The 15,089-nt window shown below is 45.8% G+C and overlaps 1 protein-coding gene across 2 annotated transcripts in view; it reads right to left on the reverse strand.

The window, feature by feature from the left end:
* Positions 1 to 1,763: 1,763 nt before the first annotated feature.
* LOC107186251 (nucleolar protein 4-like) overlaps positions 1,764 to 15,089 on the reverse strand; it is a 79,842-nt gene continuing 66,516 nt past the window's right edge. For both annotated transcript variants that reach the window (XM_015574078.1, XM_015574079.1), the window contains exons 4-9: positions 11,891 to 12,225; positions 10,028 to 10,231; positions 9,299 to 9,445; positions 4,585 to 4,799; positions 3,350 to 3,540; positions 1,764 to 2,373 (exon numbers count right to left, since the gene is read on the reverse strand). In XM_015574078.1, the coding sequence (XP_015429564.1) occupies positions 2,207 to 2,373; positions 3,350 to 3,540; positions 4,585 to 4,799; positions 9,299 to 9,445; positions 10,028 to 10,231; positions 11,891 to 12,225 (1,259 nt within the window). In that variant the 3' untranslated portion in view covers positions 1,764 to 2,206. The remainder of the gene's footprint in view (positions 2,374 to 3,349; positions 3,541 to 4,584; positions 4,800 to 9,298; positions 9,446 to 10,027; positions 10,232 to 11,890; positions 12,226 to 15,089) is intronic.

A 15,089-nucleotide genomic window follows, 5' to 3' on the forward strand; every position in this document is an offset into this window, starting at 1 on the left:
TAAATGCTCAAACAACTTAACTGAAAAGTGTCTTCCTTCCCATCAAACACACCTTTCAACGAATTTACCGTCCTTACTTGTCAATTTAGAAAAAACAATGATATCAACCATTTTTCCAAACAGAAATTTTTCCACAATAATTTTCAGAATCTTAACAATTCCAAATTTATCCGTAAAGAAAAAAAAAATGGAAAACGTTAAATGTTTCTTTTACCAAACGAAAGTACCGTCTCGCCTATACAGTCTTTTCGACTTCCATCTGCACTACAATGCACAACCATACAGGACATAGAATCTCCATGAAAACTTAACAGATACAAAGTTGTATTTCTCAAGCACAGAGTATCCAACGTGTTTCATTACCGTCGTTCGCGAGGGAAAGACAACCAGTAACCAACTCTTGATCCACGATCATCGGACGAAAACCTGCACAATTCAAGTACTATGGCTCTCTGCCTTGCCATCGTGTCTCGGCCAGCGTACGAATAATTATCAATTAACTCGTGCGTTTCCTCACTGTCGCCAGTGACAAAAACTCCGCCATCTTGTCTCGCGACCAATTTACATACAGGTGTCTGCACACGAAACGTATGCATGTCCCCCCTCTCTCTATGTACATACACGTGGGTCTGCAACGTTCATCGCTCCCCATTTGCAGGCTAGTCGGGCGCCACGTCATTCCAGGTCTCGACAGCCCGGCAATTGATCGTGGATGGTTCTTCAGCCGTATATACACGCGATTATACCGTAAAACTTGGATTAGGTGCCCAAAACGATCTACAGACTTCTCTCGATTATCGTTCCGAACTTGGATCCGCGATGGGACAATAATCTTGTAGGGGGAAATGATTCAGACCCTCGTAAATTCGTTTTTTGTCCGAAGCCCGAACCTCGGCAACAAAAGCGGGGGGGGGGGGGCACCAAAGTATGCACTTGACAGATTCCACAGCCTCCCCCTCCCAACCCCCCTAGTGGTGGGGATAACGCCTGGACAATAATCGTGTAGAGCAAGCCACACGATAATTGAGAGGAGTCTGTAGAGCGTAAGTACCCCATGTTCATCCCCAGCATTGATGGGGGAATTCCCCTTGACGTACTGCGAGGTTCAATCCTCCTTTCTTTTTCACATACTGTCTATTTTTAGGTTCGATGTAGATTTTATATTTAGAGTCAATTCCTTTACTTCATAAGCTTCCGGCTTCGGTTCAAATGTTCGGACACTAATCTAAGTTTTACCGTACATCGTTACTCGGAACCACAAGCTTGAATAGAGAGAGAGAAAGAAAGGGAGAGAGAAAAAACGCCTACTTCGAGTTTACCAAAAAATCATAAAAATGATCCGTCTGTCTCTGGCGGACACACGGTAACCGATCATCCAAGGTGATCGTTTAACCGTGGTCGTCGGGGATCGGGGGAATTCTCGACGTGGCTGTCAAAAGTAGGAAATACACTTCAACGACGACCAGAGCTACTTCCTCTCCACACACCCGTGGTCGAAAAGCCTCTCTCACGCGGGCACTCTCTCGCTCGCACATCATATAACACGCGCCGCCGTCTCGTCAGTTTAAGCTAAAGCTTATCGGTAGTTAAGTAAATAATCGGTAGATCCTTTCTATGTACACCCTGTTTCGAATAGTTTCCTTAAACCTAACCTTAAAACACCGCGCGCGTCTCAGCGCACGCGTTACGCGTGGAACTCTCTAGTTCACGAAAGAGGATCCAGCCCCTGGATTCGAGGGCTGGTCCGTCCACCCTATCCCCCGTCGAAATCCTAGATTCGGTGGATTCATTAATCACCCGTGAACAGGTAACAGAACTTTGGACGTGTTGGTTCTCTTGCGGGGGTATAGTAAGTTTCCGAATTCCGTCTCTGTTACGGGCTAAATTTCATCGGGCGGGGGATGGGCAGCGTTCGCCGCTTCCTACCGGTCGATAAGGTCACGGAAATGCGTTTTCCAAAGTGTAGGATAATAGAGAAAGACTCGTTATCGACCGTCAGTAACAGCGACGCCGGGTAAGTGCGTGTCCTTTGCTCCGCCGTTGTACCGACCGTTCAAATATCTCTCCCGGGGGTTGCCGGCTTTCGATGATCGGTTTTGTGTGTGTGGGACAGCTCTTAAACGGCGCCCACCACGTTTTTGCTCCGTTCGGCACCAGCTGAACTTTACGAACCAAGCTGCTGGCCACTAGCCACGTAAATGTAGCTCTATGGTTGCTGGAGCAACAGCTGCTCGAGCTCGTCGGCGGACCTCAGGAGGAACGCCGCGGATTCTCGGTAGCCGGTGATCAATTGCCTGACCGCGGTCATTTCCGTTGCATTCAGCTTGTGACTGAGCAGCGGCTTCGTGTTCTTCATGCTGAGATCCGTCGGTCCTGGAACAATGGATTAAGGTCAAAGGTCTGAGTTTGGGGACGAGCGATTCTTTGCCGCGGGGATGTAAAGCGTGTCGGAGAATGCACGTGTTGCTGGTAATAAGCCATGGACATGTTGAGGCTGGGGATGCAGGCAGTGGTTTTTCTTTACGGTCATGATGTTTTTTTTTGGAGAAGAGAATATTTTAGGATGGTAACTGCTGTACGAAGATATGTGAAATCATAAGAATTGAATGAGAAAATTCACAGATTGATCAATATGGGAGTGTTTAGTAAAGGTTCTAAGAGTTTCTGGGGAGGGGAGATAATGTCAAAACTAACGTGTTATTTCATGATTAAATATGGAATAGGCAGCGGAGATTACATTTACAACATTAATGATCAGCTGTGCGTCCAAAATAATGAGAATGATTTTTATAAAAAAAATCGTTTTCTTAAACAAACATACAATTAGGCTTGATCACCATCGAAGTAAGTCCCATGGGACTGAACAGAGCGATTTCAGCGAAGCTGCTATTCTTCTGAGCAGTGAAAGATAGTCTTCACGTCAGAGGCTGCCTGTTCAGAGCCCTCATCGCGGAGGATTTTCCACCATGACAATGTTCCGAGTAACACAAAATTAGCCGTGAGGGAATTTTCAATAGAAAAAAATATCCTCCCTTTCCCACCCTCCCTATGGCCCTCAAAACCCACCAGAAAGAACACCAATTTCGGAGTGTTTAAAACGTCCAGTTTGTTGCGACGAGGGCTCTAAACAGACTCTCACACAAAGACGTTGTGTTCAGTCCCAAATGACTTACCTCTCGAAGGTGATCAGGCCTAATTATATACCTTTCAAGTAAAACGATTTCTTCTCAAAAATCATTACTTCTGGAACACGTACAAATACCACCAGAAGACGAAAAAAAAAAAAAAGAAGCCGAACATTGTCCAGAAAGCGAAACGATAAGAGAAATACACCGATAACCAGTATTACTTTGTGTACCGTTGCTCAAAAGCCCGGACGTGAAGCTCTGCGTCGGGTACAGTCCCGCGGAGAGGGTGGGCGGCACCGTCGTCGGCCCGGCACGTTGAAACGCCTGGCTGAAGTTCGGTCTGTACATCGCCGTGGGTGCACCGCCGCTGGCAACACCGTTTACGGCCGACGAGCTGACTATCGTCGCCTGGCTGGAAAAAAAGCAACCACCGAGATTCGTGTTAATGATAACATTAGCCAGCAACCAAGCATTTGATTTAGCTCCGCCCGTCGAGGTTCCGCCTACGGTTATCTCTCTTTCTCTCTCTTTCGCTCTCTATTTTGCCGTCGATTTTTCGTTCCAGTCGCGACCTTTGACCGGCTAAGGAGCTCGAGATGCGACTCGACGTTCTATCTTGCGACAGGCGCGAATGGTGTCGTTACACGGATTGAACGGTGAATGAGAGATCGGACAAGAGAATGAAAGAGAGAGGGGAGCGTGATTTTCGCGCCACGAACGGGGGCAACGATGATATCTTTGTGCGTTCGATTCTTGTTGGGACTTATCGGATTTTTGCGGTGGGACACGTTGATCTTTGCGTTCTTTAACCCTCGGGAGACGGTTGGTTTTCTTGTGAAATATAGGCGTAGCAAGGGGCGAGGTAGGGAGGTGCACTTGTCTACCATAAAGAAAAAACTGTGGCCTTTTTCCTACCCCTGAGGAAAAAAATTGCCTCCCACTCCCCCTCCTTGGAGAAGAAAAAAATAATATTAATTAATATTTCGTATGTAAAAATAAATCTCAAATCCATTTAAAGTAATATTACGAAATTTACCTCAAGATCAATTTTGCCCCACCTACCCCCTGGCTACGCCCATGTAATAGTAGAAATTTGGGGTAGTTAACGAGTGTTAAGCTTTGCGATAACCGTACTGTTTTAAAATCCTGAGATAGCAACGCAAACATTTTCATTGTTTTATGAAACACTTATTTTAATTAGTTAACCCTTTAGCTACTAATCGCCACTATAATAACTTCCCTCTGGGTGACGGTTTTTTAACGAAGGGCCATTATAGTGGCATATTTGTTTTCTTGCTTCTGAAGCCGTGTATACGGCTGCGTAGATTATGTGGAAATGTCTACGCTGTTTTTTTTTCCTTTTTACGACTCCCCGGTTAGTTTCACCGTAGCTAAATGGTTAATTATGGAGACATCCTGTGTATATTCGACTGGCTGAAGTTTCCGTCGTACTGACCTCATGAGACCCTTGTTATCCGCCGGGTTGAGCAGCTTCGACGCCGGTGCGAGTGACAGAGGTGTGGACGAGAGGGTGCTGCTCGGCAAGTTCGCCAAGCTGGTTAACGGCGCCAGGGACGTTAACGATGTCGGCGGAGTGTCCTCCCTCTTGCCCGGAAGTGATTTCACCGGTGTACTCGAGAAATGCTCCAAACTTGACCGGACGTCCGTTTGCTGGAACCAGAAACCGGCGATATTAGATTGTCTTAACGGTACCACAAAACACGTTTTCGATCGCAAAAATTCACGGTGGACGTAACTGGTGTGACGTCAACGGTTCGTTATCATTAAATACTATAATAAACAGACAAACAGAATTCTTCGTCCGAACTGTCGTGTAATACGTTTTATCGAATAATCGATTGAATCGTGTATTTATTATGATATGCTTCTTAATTCTACTGAAAATCCAATTCATCGGTTCTGTTCTGATATAATCGAATATTAAAGATCGACATGTTTTCGTAGCAAAATTAACGACGAATCGAACGAGAACGTTGGAATCGCAGTAGCAAGCATAGTCGGATCTATTCAGGTCTCAGTCAGGGCACGACTTTTGGTACGTTCGGGCAAATGGATCATAATCGTAACACATTTCGCTGCCTCCGCCGATTGGCTCGATCACGGGATCCCACTCGACTCCCCTCCATCGGTAGCACGCGCGAAACAATTATCTCACGCTCCGACGATTTTTTTCGCATTCTGACCTACATTCCCGCCATTGACGGATCTAGTATCGTCTTGGCGGTGTTCCTGGCGAAAACTCGCCGAGATTCACCGAAAACAAACGAAAACACATCCTATTCCAAGCGTTGACGAGCTCGATATAGAAGCACGTGGCCGTGGATCAACATCCCGTACCTGCTGAATCTGCGCGCGATCGTAGACCTGCTTGTGAACCACCCTTAGATTCTTCTTCCTCATCTTCATCCGACGTTCCACTTTCGTAATTTAATCAGATTCTCACATCGATATATTTTAAACAACTTAATTCAACGCATCTTTCTAATTACTTCGATCTATCACCGGTGAACATTCACTCCCAGCAAAACAGAACCGTCAACCACACTGGGCACACTCCAACAGTTCCCCAATCCGACCAGGTTAACCTTCGCGCCATCCGAGGATCTAAATCACCACTACACACGTGTCCAAACACTAAGTCCATCGATTCCCCAATCTGACCAAGTTATACTCCACACCATCCTAGGACTTAAATCACCAATAAAACACCATACGTATCCAAATCGAGTCCATCGACTTCCCAATCCTACTAGGTTATCCTCTAATATCCAAATCACCGAAAAAACACCACACACCTCTCCAATCAGAGTCCACCAACTCCTCAATCCGATCAAGTTATCCTCTAATGTCCAGATATCCAAAGCACAAACCACAACAAAAACAGAACCACCACACGTGTCCAAAACAAATGGTCCAATAAACGTGATCCCCTAACTCCAGCCAAAGAGGAATTGCCGTGGGGGGGGGGGGCTCCTAAGGCGTCGCGATCCTCTCCATCTCGCACCTGTTCCCGGTGTGTGTCTGTGTGTCCAAGTCCGACGTGCAGAGCAGAAAGAAACAACGTGTGGCCGTATCGCGCGGGAACGAAAGAAAGAAAGAGAAAGACAGATACAGCCCAGATGTGGCGGGCAGGGACGTTCAGGCGTGAGTAAGCTCCCGGGCGCCGCACGCGCTCCGAGAGCAAATTAATTCGTGGGACAGAGGGAGCGCAACGAAGCCACAGAGGCCCGGAAAGAAAAAGGAAGGAAGAAAATCGTGGAAAGAAAGACACACACGGGGGAAGGGTGGGTCAGCCAGCCGAAGGGGGACGCGCACCGTGGTTCAGAAACTGGATGAAGACAGGACGGGGGTAAGGAGCGGGACGGTCGACCAGTCAGCCCAGCTTAGCTTAGCTAGCTGGCGACGGCAGACCGTGCCGAGCACGGAGGAATGAAATCGTCAAGAAGCGGAGGAGAACGGATGTAGGGAGGTGTTTTTATGAAAGGCGAGCACAGTGTGCGTTGACGTCAATTATATAGGTGGCCAGGGCAAGATAGCCGCCGTCCATGTACGAACCCCGGTCTTCTCCTTAATGGGTTAGGTTTAGGTCGTCGGAGAGGTTATCGGTCCCGTCCGTCGTGTCCTCCCTCTCTTTCACTGTCTCTGTTAGTCAGTGAGCTCTGCCACACGGTGGATATCGTCTCGCTCCTCCCAGCTAGGGATTTTCAGTGTAGATAAGTCGAAACGAGAGACCAAGTTTCTAGCTTCTTGTCGTATGAACGACGGGGACAGAGGAAGTGAGGCAAAAGGGGGAGGCAGAGAGAGAGAGAGAGACAGAGAGGATGTGTGCACTATTCAAGAGGTCAGAGGAAGGATTAGGTGTGCGGCTACAAACACGGACCCTGGACGACTATGACTTTCTGCAACGCTGTGGCTTCGTGTTCAGCTTTGGAACACTCTCGGAAAACTCGACTACCCCATTGCTTTCCACCCCCCGAGATCAGGGAGGACGATCCTTGGGGGTGGGATGTATATCCGGAGGATATGCAACGGGTGGGATAGGGGGCCTGTTCCGTGGAACTTCTGTCGGATGACTAGCTTGTAACGTGGATGGGAGAAGGTTGAAGGCGGTATCGCTGCGCACCATCAGGGTTCACCGCGACCTGGATAGTTTGATACCGTGTGTTATTAGTGGAATGTGGATTTTATTTACAGTAGAAGCTTGGTAATCGAGGGTCCGTTAATCGATCGCTAGGAACGTCCATCGGTTACAAGTATTTCACTCACATACGTGCGCACATCCACAACATTCGATCTCAATGACCTGGTTTAATTTAATGAATGAAATAAAATGGAACGAATGAAACCAATCCGTGAAACAGTCGAAGAGCGCGCCTTTCAAGTAGATAAACCGGTCGCGTTCAAGTTTGTTGAAAATCAAATCCGTTATTATTAGAACACAAAATCAAATAGGACATATGATTCTATGAACCTTTTTTTTATTGCTTAGATGTGCTGAAGTCACCCCCAAAATGTGTCCCATTTATTCCGGGCCACTATTTCATTAATATGACGTAATTTCGACCATATTTCATTATTACTATTAATAAAATTTACCGATATTACATTCTATCAATACTATTAATAAATACAATTTGGTCTCGTTTTAATCGGAAGAATCTAACCAAAATATTCATAAAATCCACCGATATGTCAAAAACTGTTTACTTTAGACCCTCATATGATATAACGTTTTGTGCAGTATTCGATACTTTATGGAAATTCCAAGTAAGATGCCGGGCATTCCATTTAAATAAATCTTGATGTAAAATTCGAACATAGTAAAAATACATATCATTGTATTATATGTCCCCATCCTTACCGTGCAACGTTCGGTTAAAACCTTTTTTTCGTGGTCACGTTAGCTGAAACCGCAGCACGCGCGTAAACGTGGTCAGTGTGTGCGCGGCCGCGCATTGCATCAGAGAGTGGGAGAGGTGCGCGACCCCCTGGGGTTATCGCCGGTCTCTCTCTCTGTGTACCTATATCAATCCTAGCTCGGTTTCACGTATCGCTTTGAAGCGTTGCGCAGGAACCGCCGCGCGTTGCCTCGGATTTCTACGCGTGATTATTCCACGATTTTTATGAAAAAGGAAAAAAAGAAGAGAAAAAGTCTTTATCGGGGGCGGGGCGGAGAGGGGGGGCGTTGCGCCACGAGCTCTCGATCGCACCGCAGAACCGTCGATCTTCGGACGCGGAATTTTTGAACCGCCATTTCTTCCCTCCACTTCTCCTGTCAGTATCGGTTCTTTCGGTTTACATTTTGTTAAAATTCCTTCGAGTTTATGCCAGTTCATCGGTCTGTATTAATCGATCGAGTGACGATTAGCTTCTAAACGGAACACGAATGATTAAAAATTTTATATTATTATTTATATTATCGATTATTATGTTAGAAGCTAATCGTCTTTTTAAATTTGTAATCGTTCAAAATTTTGAATCGTAATCGTAAATTTTAAAAAGGGGATGTGAAATTTTGTTCTCTGTCGATTTGTCTGTGTCTCACGATTGCGTATTGAATCACCGTGTATAGAGAGTACGACAGGATAGAATTAGTTAACAGAAGTCAGAGAAATCGGTTGTAAGATCTGACCCTGATGTGTACCTGTTCAGGTGAATGTTACACGTCGATACTTTGTGAATGTAACGTCGATATCTTCGTGATTGGAAATACTCTTGGATTTTATATCGAGTCACGGGATCTCGAATCTAGGTTAGGTGTGGACATCGATAATACATAATTGATCTCTGTTTCATAATTGTGCCAGTGACCGCGAAAATCGATGTCACTTTTCCCAAAACCATTTGTAATTATCCATTACACTCGCGCACCGGTACCAGTAATTTCAAATTCGTCTGGAATTCTTTTTCTAAATACCTTCAACCTTCTCGACACTTAGCGCAGAAATCACGCACACATACCTTCCGATAAATGATAATTACACTAAAACAATGAGCGGTGAACACACACACGATGCACTCGCGAGTAAATGGCACCAAGAGACGTGCACGCAACGCAGAAAGAATGGTTCACGCGAAGGAACAAGAGAACCAGAGAAAGAGAAAGATAGCACTCACATCTGCCTCTCTTCGTAACTAATTTTACTCACCGTTGCGGCCGGAAGAGTTGGCATAGGCTGTGACACGGGCTCCAGACCGACTCTCATGCGTTTCGCGTTGTCGCTCTCATTTTCGCAGGCGGTTGCCAAAATTTGCTCGGCCTGCACGGAGGTCAAGTGTGCCGGAGTGGGCCTCGCCTAAAAAGAAATTCACGGCGTCACGTGATCGTCGCATACCGAGAGAGATAGATAGATAGATAGATAGAGAGAGAGAGATGGAGAGAAAGATCTCGGACCTGACTCAGAGCCACGGAATTCTTGGGGCGTTTTGCGCGGGGTGACCTTTCGCGGCTCGGTGAATATAGTACGGTTCTGAACAGAAACACGGATCCCTAGGTATTCTTTTAACGACACCATTTAGGCGCATCGATCAATGGCTATGTAGACTTTCCTAACAGGATTCCCCCCTCCTCGTTTGTGAATTTCAATTTAAATTAAACGACCGAAACGAAATTTTTCTTAAACCCTTTCGTTCCCACTGCAGTCATATGGCTATGTGTTATGAATTACGAAATAAAATACTAGTGTCGTGTATTTTTTTTTATATTTATGAGGAATTCATAGTTTTTCTGGTATCGTATATAGATAGTAAATTTTAATTACGGATTTAGAAGCTTTAGCCAATTGGCACAATGTACAACTCCGTAAAACGACGAGACAATTGCGTAGAAAAGGTAAAGGGGAAGAAAGGGGGGGTGGAAAGCAAAATGTTCTACTCACCGCGTCCCATGGCGCTCCCTCCCTTCCCCGTTTGTTCCTCCGACAGCTCTTCAGGTACGTTCTGATCCTCTTCCTGGCCCTCTCCGCGAACTCCGGGAACTGTCTGGTGCAGCTGTCGATGATCGCCTGTATCTTTTCCTTCGGCTGCTTCGAGATCGGCACGATTCGGTCGAGATTCTCGTCGACGAACAGTCTGACGAACATCTGTAAAAAAACGAATCAGGGGGGAATCGATTAAAACCGAGAGGCCCTGTAACCAATTCGCCGCACGGGAGAAAGAGTAGGAGGTATTAAGAAAACCTTTGATGGTTGGGGCATGTGTCGAATTAATTGCAATTAACACGTTGACTGTTAGAATGGAAAAAATCCGCAAGTAAATCAGACACACCTTATTTCCTTTATTAAGTCACAAATCGTCGAAAATATATACAGGGTGTTCCGCTTAAATCAGGCCGCCTAAATGTCTTCTCTATCTGTGATCATACGAGAAATATTTATTTCGTAATTTAAATGGTTTCAAGAGACGAATCGGATGGCGTCAAAAATTTGTTATAAATGTCATTTTTTAAGCATCATTTTTCCTGTTGTAAGTTAGACTTTGAACTCTAAAAATTTTAAATATTATAAAACTTGTATAATTTTTTGCACCATCTGATTCGTCTCTTGAAACCATTTAAATTATGTAAGCAATATTTCTCGTATGAATACAAATAGAGAAGATGTTTAGGTAATTTGTTTTAAGCGGAACACCCTGTATATGCGTTAAGTTAACAGAGGTTGTTGGTCTTGGTTTTAAATTATACCACGATTATTAGTTTTACAATCTTTAAAATTAAAAAAAAAAAATCTTTGGACAAGATATCCAAGAAGATGCAACGAGTTGGTTAAATAATACAGCCAGCCTGTGCAATGTATGTACATGTGACCAACGTGTTAAATAAAAGAAGATCTTCGCTGCTCTGGCCCCACGCACACGGCTATCAGCGTGTGGCCCCCATATTGGATTTTCAAGTTCTGGAACTTCCATAAAATTTTACGATAATTGGAGGCTTTTTCGGGGGGAGGGGGGGGGGGAAGTCCGAGGTGCCAGTCTGAAACTCCATCGGATGATTTCCTTTCGCCCCTCCACTTATCCCCCATTTTCCCCTTTCAGGTTCTCTCCTTCACGTCGGGAACAAGGTATATATACCCGACACACCATCGGCTTTTTACGCGGCTACCGACACGGTAATGGCGCGCGCAATAAACTCACCATTTCCGGTTTAGTGCGGCCCCGTCGCGGCGGCGGAAGGAAACTGCAAGACCGGACGGACGGGACACGGTTTCAGGTGTGGAGAGACTGTTCATCGCGGGTAATTAAATGGAAGGTAATTGGCAGTAAACGGTATACAATACGGGGAAGACAGGCTCCGTTCGGTTTCGAGGCTTTTTGTCGGTGTTTCTCCGTTGGTGGCGACAGGGGGAGGAGGGGAATGTGGTTGCCTATCGGTAGGTAACTGGGAGAGAGTAAGTTTGAATGTCTGGGGATTTTTAGCAGCGATGGTACAACGGTTGGTTTAAAAGGCAAGAGTAGATTCTGTGTCAGGAGGACGACGCGATAAAATTTCGGTTAAGTCTGAAGACAGCGTAAAATAAATACCAACGAATATTCTCCCAATCGGCATAAATAGACTATGGAATTTTATACAAAATGCCACTTTCATAAAGTGATCCATTAAAATTAATTTGTCGTTCAGAAAATTTTAATTATGTTACAACTTACCCCGTGTTACAAACTGCCACGATCTCCCCTACTACACCGAAGATAAAAATTAAAAAAAACATCTGCCGCGAGGATTACGTAAATGCGAGAGGGAGACTCACGTTGAAAGCCTTCAGACGCTCCGGGTCATGATGTCTGGGGTCCAGCCTCTCGTCGGCATCCTCGTCGTCGTCGTCCTCGTCCTCTTTATTCCCGCTGCTGCTGGTCTCGTCGTGAGCGCTGCCCGTCCCCTCGCCCCCCGGCGGACTGGACTCGCGATCGCGATCCGATCGCGACGGAGTACCGGACGAACCGGGCGGCGGCGTCTTCTTCAGTCCCATCGTGTACGACGCCCACAACGACGCCATGTCCTCGCCACCGACGCCCGCCACCGTGCCCAGATTCGGTACCGTGCCCGTAGGCATGTCCACCATGTCCGACGAGCCGTTTCGCGAGTCTGAAAACAAAGGAGAAACGTGGATTGATCACCGGTTGACACGAAAAATGCTGCAAGAAAACCGAGAATCTGTTTCATTTCTGGTTATTTTTTTCTAGTAAAATTTTAGGTTAGAAAGGAGGTTGAAAAGGTTCTAGACATAACTGTTTCAAATTGTGATACAGGGTTTTAACGAAAGTATTGTAGGTCCCTGATATGGGTTACTTGTGAGGTGATTTGGAACAAGTTTTTCCTTAGCAACAATGTTATCCGAGGCTCTGTTAACGAGATATTAGCGGAAAGTCGCGATCAATCAGAGCGCGAGTCTGTCGGACGAGCTGTAGAATGGGATTTTTGAAAAAGTGGACTTAATACACTCTGGGGTGGAGAAATACGTTGGTGATTTATTCTAATAATGATTTTATTTGAAACCAACCGTTTCTATTTCAATCGTCAATTATTAAGATTTCAATGCTCGACGTCAAGTTCCGAAATTTCTGTTGGCAATAAAAAAAGCTTTCGACAATCGTGAACAGACAAAGCTCTAAACGTTTAGAACACGCTCTTTTTTACCAGAATAATTCCCGTCACCGTGGATCACGTACCCTCGAAACCATGAAACCGAACGACCCATTTCGTATTTGCATCAACGCGGCCCGACCGAGTTCCGTAACTCGTACATTACATCGTAAAGTTTTTCCGCGTCCACGACGCGCGGGCGTCTGTCAACTTGTTGCGCCTGCCCGCGAAGACAATTCAAACAACCTACCCCTCCCACCGTCGGCTGTTCGTGAAACTTGCTCGCGACTGTGCGACCCCTCGAACTCGCGCCTCGGAATGGTAACGCATAAATAAATCGATTGGACGATGTTCGATCACTGATACCCTGACAAAAAGTTAATAATGATGTTTCGATTGGTCACCCGTGATTGAATTATATCGAAGGATTTTTAAGTACCTTAGAAATTTATAATATATTATAATCGCGTCGATCATTTCTCTATGCGGGCACAAGTATTTATTATATTGTGATAATGAATAAATTGTAGATTTCATGCATTTATGACATACACGATTGTTTGTGTTGCTCGAAATATTTCGAGGATATTACCGAACTGTCGAAGAAACTTTTTACAATTCTTTTAACAAAGAATAATAATAATTAATTTTTCGGTGCAGCTCCCGACCACTAGCGCGATTGTGGAGTACTAATGTGTTAACGTCCTCGAAACTAGGATCGATAAGTGTGGTCCTGAACGCAGAGACCCCACATTATTAGCGCGGGTATGTGCGATGTCTCTTAGGGAACGTATCCTTTCCGGCCGCGCGAAAAGGCCGACCTGTTTCCAAAACCTGTAATAAGTCTAAGTAGATCCCTTCCACGAGAGGTGCAAGAAAAAGGCACGCGCTGCTCCATCGTCACGATCCCAAGAGAGAGGGACAGAGAGAAAGAGAGAATGTACGGCAAAGGTGCTTTCACGGGGATATCGGCGAGGACAGGTAACAAGTCCGACCGGGCAAGAGGCTACCCGTGAACCCGAGTGCTGCGGATCGTGGGTAGGGAGTGCCGCAGGGGAACACCGTAAAGAGGCTACTCACAGGCTTTTGCCTCCTTCGAGGCGAGATTAGAAAAGACGTACCCACGAATCACCGTCGGGTTTCTCGGTTGAAAAAAGGGAGGATTACTGTGTGTAATTTAGAAGAAACATGCTAATGGATATGTGGATTTATCGCCCCCCCCCCCCCCAAAAGTACATAGTGAGATTGGGTACTTCAAATGGGAAGGAATGTCGAGTTGAGGAACATTTGTTTATTCTTTTGGAATTCGTTTCGATCGAGGACACCTTATAGCTAAACGTTGTTGTAATATTGTACAAATTCGATAATCATTCGATAAAATCTGACGAAAGATCGTTCTTTATTAGAGACTGGTGTATACGTTGTTTTCTAGGTTTGTGCAGAGGTAATTGTTTGGTTGAGAATGTCGAGGAATGTGTGATAGATCTGCGAGAAAGAAGGTAAAAGAATCATGTATTTATACAAGGTGGCTTAGGGGACTAGCATAACTACGTACGAATACATTAAGAGGATCGAGTCATACTATCCGACGAGTGTATAATATTCATATCCACAAATTTCCTAAATATTTAGAACTGAAACTGAGGGCAAAAATCTCCTGCTTTTCGATGCCTTTCCCAATTAAAAGTCAAATCGAAGGAACCACGAAGTACAATGTCACGAAAATTTCACGAGAGCCCATCGAATTGTCTCATCGCCGCCGAAGAAATCGCTGGCGAACGGTTTTAAATCGCCAACCGAGGGAAGCCAACAGGCGAGAATCCTTGCGAGGCCGTATAGTAGAAAGCCAGGCGCCGCTGGTGCCGGCACGATCGGCCACCCCGCGTCGCCGATTCTAATTCTGCGTTCAACGATCGGGACACACACCGCTTCCAGGAAGATTCCGGTAGAACCAGTAACTGAACGCCGCGTGTAGACGACCCAGGAAACTGGACCCTCCGTCCATGAGGCGGCCCAGCACCGGCTCTCCTTCTCCTCCTCCCCCCTCCCGCCACCCTAGCTCACGAGGTTGCTGCACCTTGGTTCTTGCGCTTGTACACTCGGTTCAAACAATTCGTGGGGTACGGGGAGAACGCGACCGGGCGGCTCCCACTACTCTTGTCCATGGTCAGGGAAAGGATCTTTCGGCTCGAACAGCTATATTAAACGAGTATCCTCAAGTATAGGAACCGATCACGGGAAATCTTCGAGTGTTTCGATAATTGGTCCTCGTGTGTACACGACGACAATTCTGTCCAAGGTCGGATGAACATGGGTGATTGTAACGTAGATTACTAGGGTAATCAAGATCACGTTTTTTAGACCAT

The sequence above is a fragment of the Dufourea novaeangliae genome, unplaced genomic scaffold (assembly GCF_001272555.1).
Source record: "Dufourea novaeangliae isolate 0120121106 unplaced genomic scaffold, ASM127255v1 scaffold64, whole genome shotgun sequence".
Lineage (NCBI taxonomy): Eukaryota > Metazoa > Arthropoda > Insecta > Hymenoptera > Halictidae > Dufourea > Dufourea novaeangliae.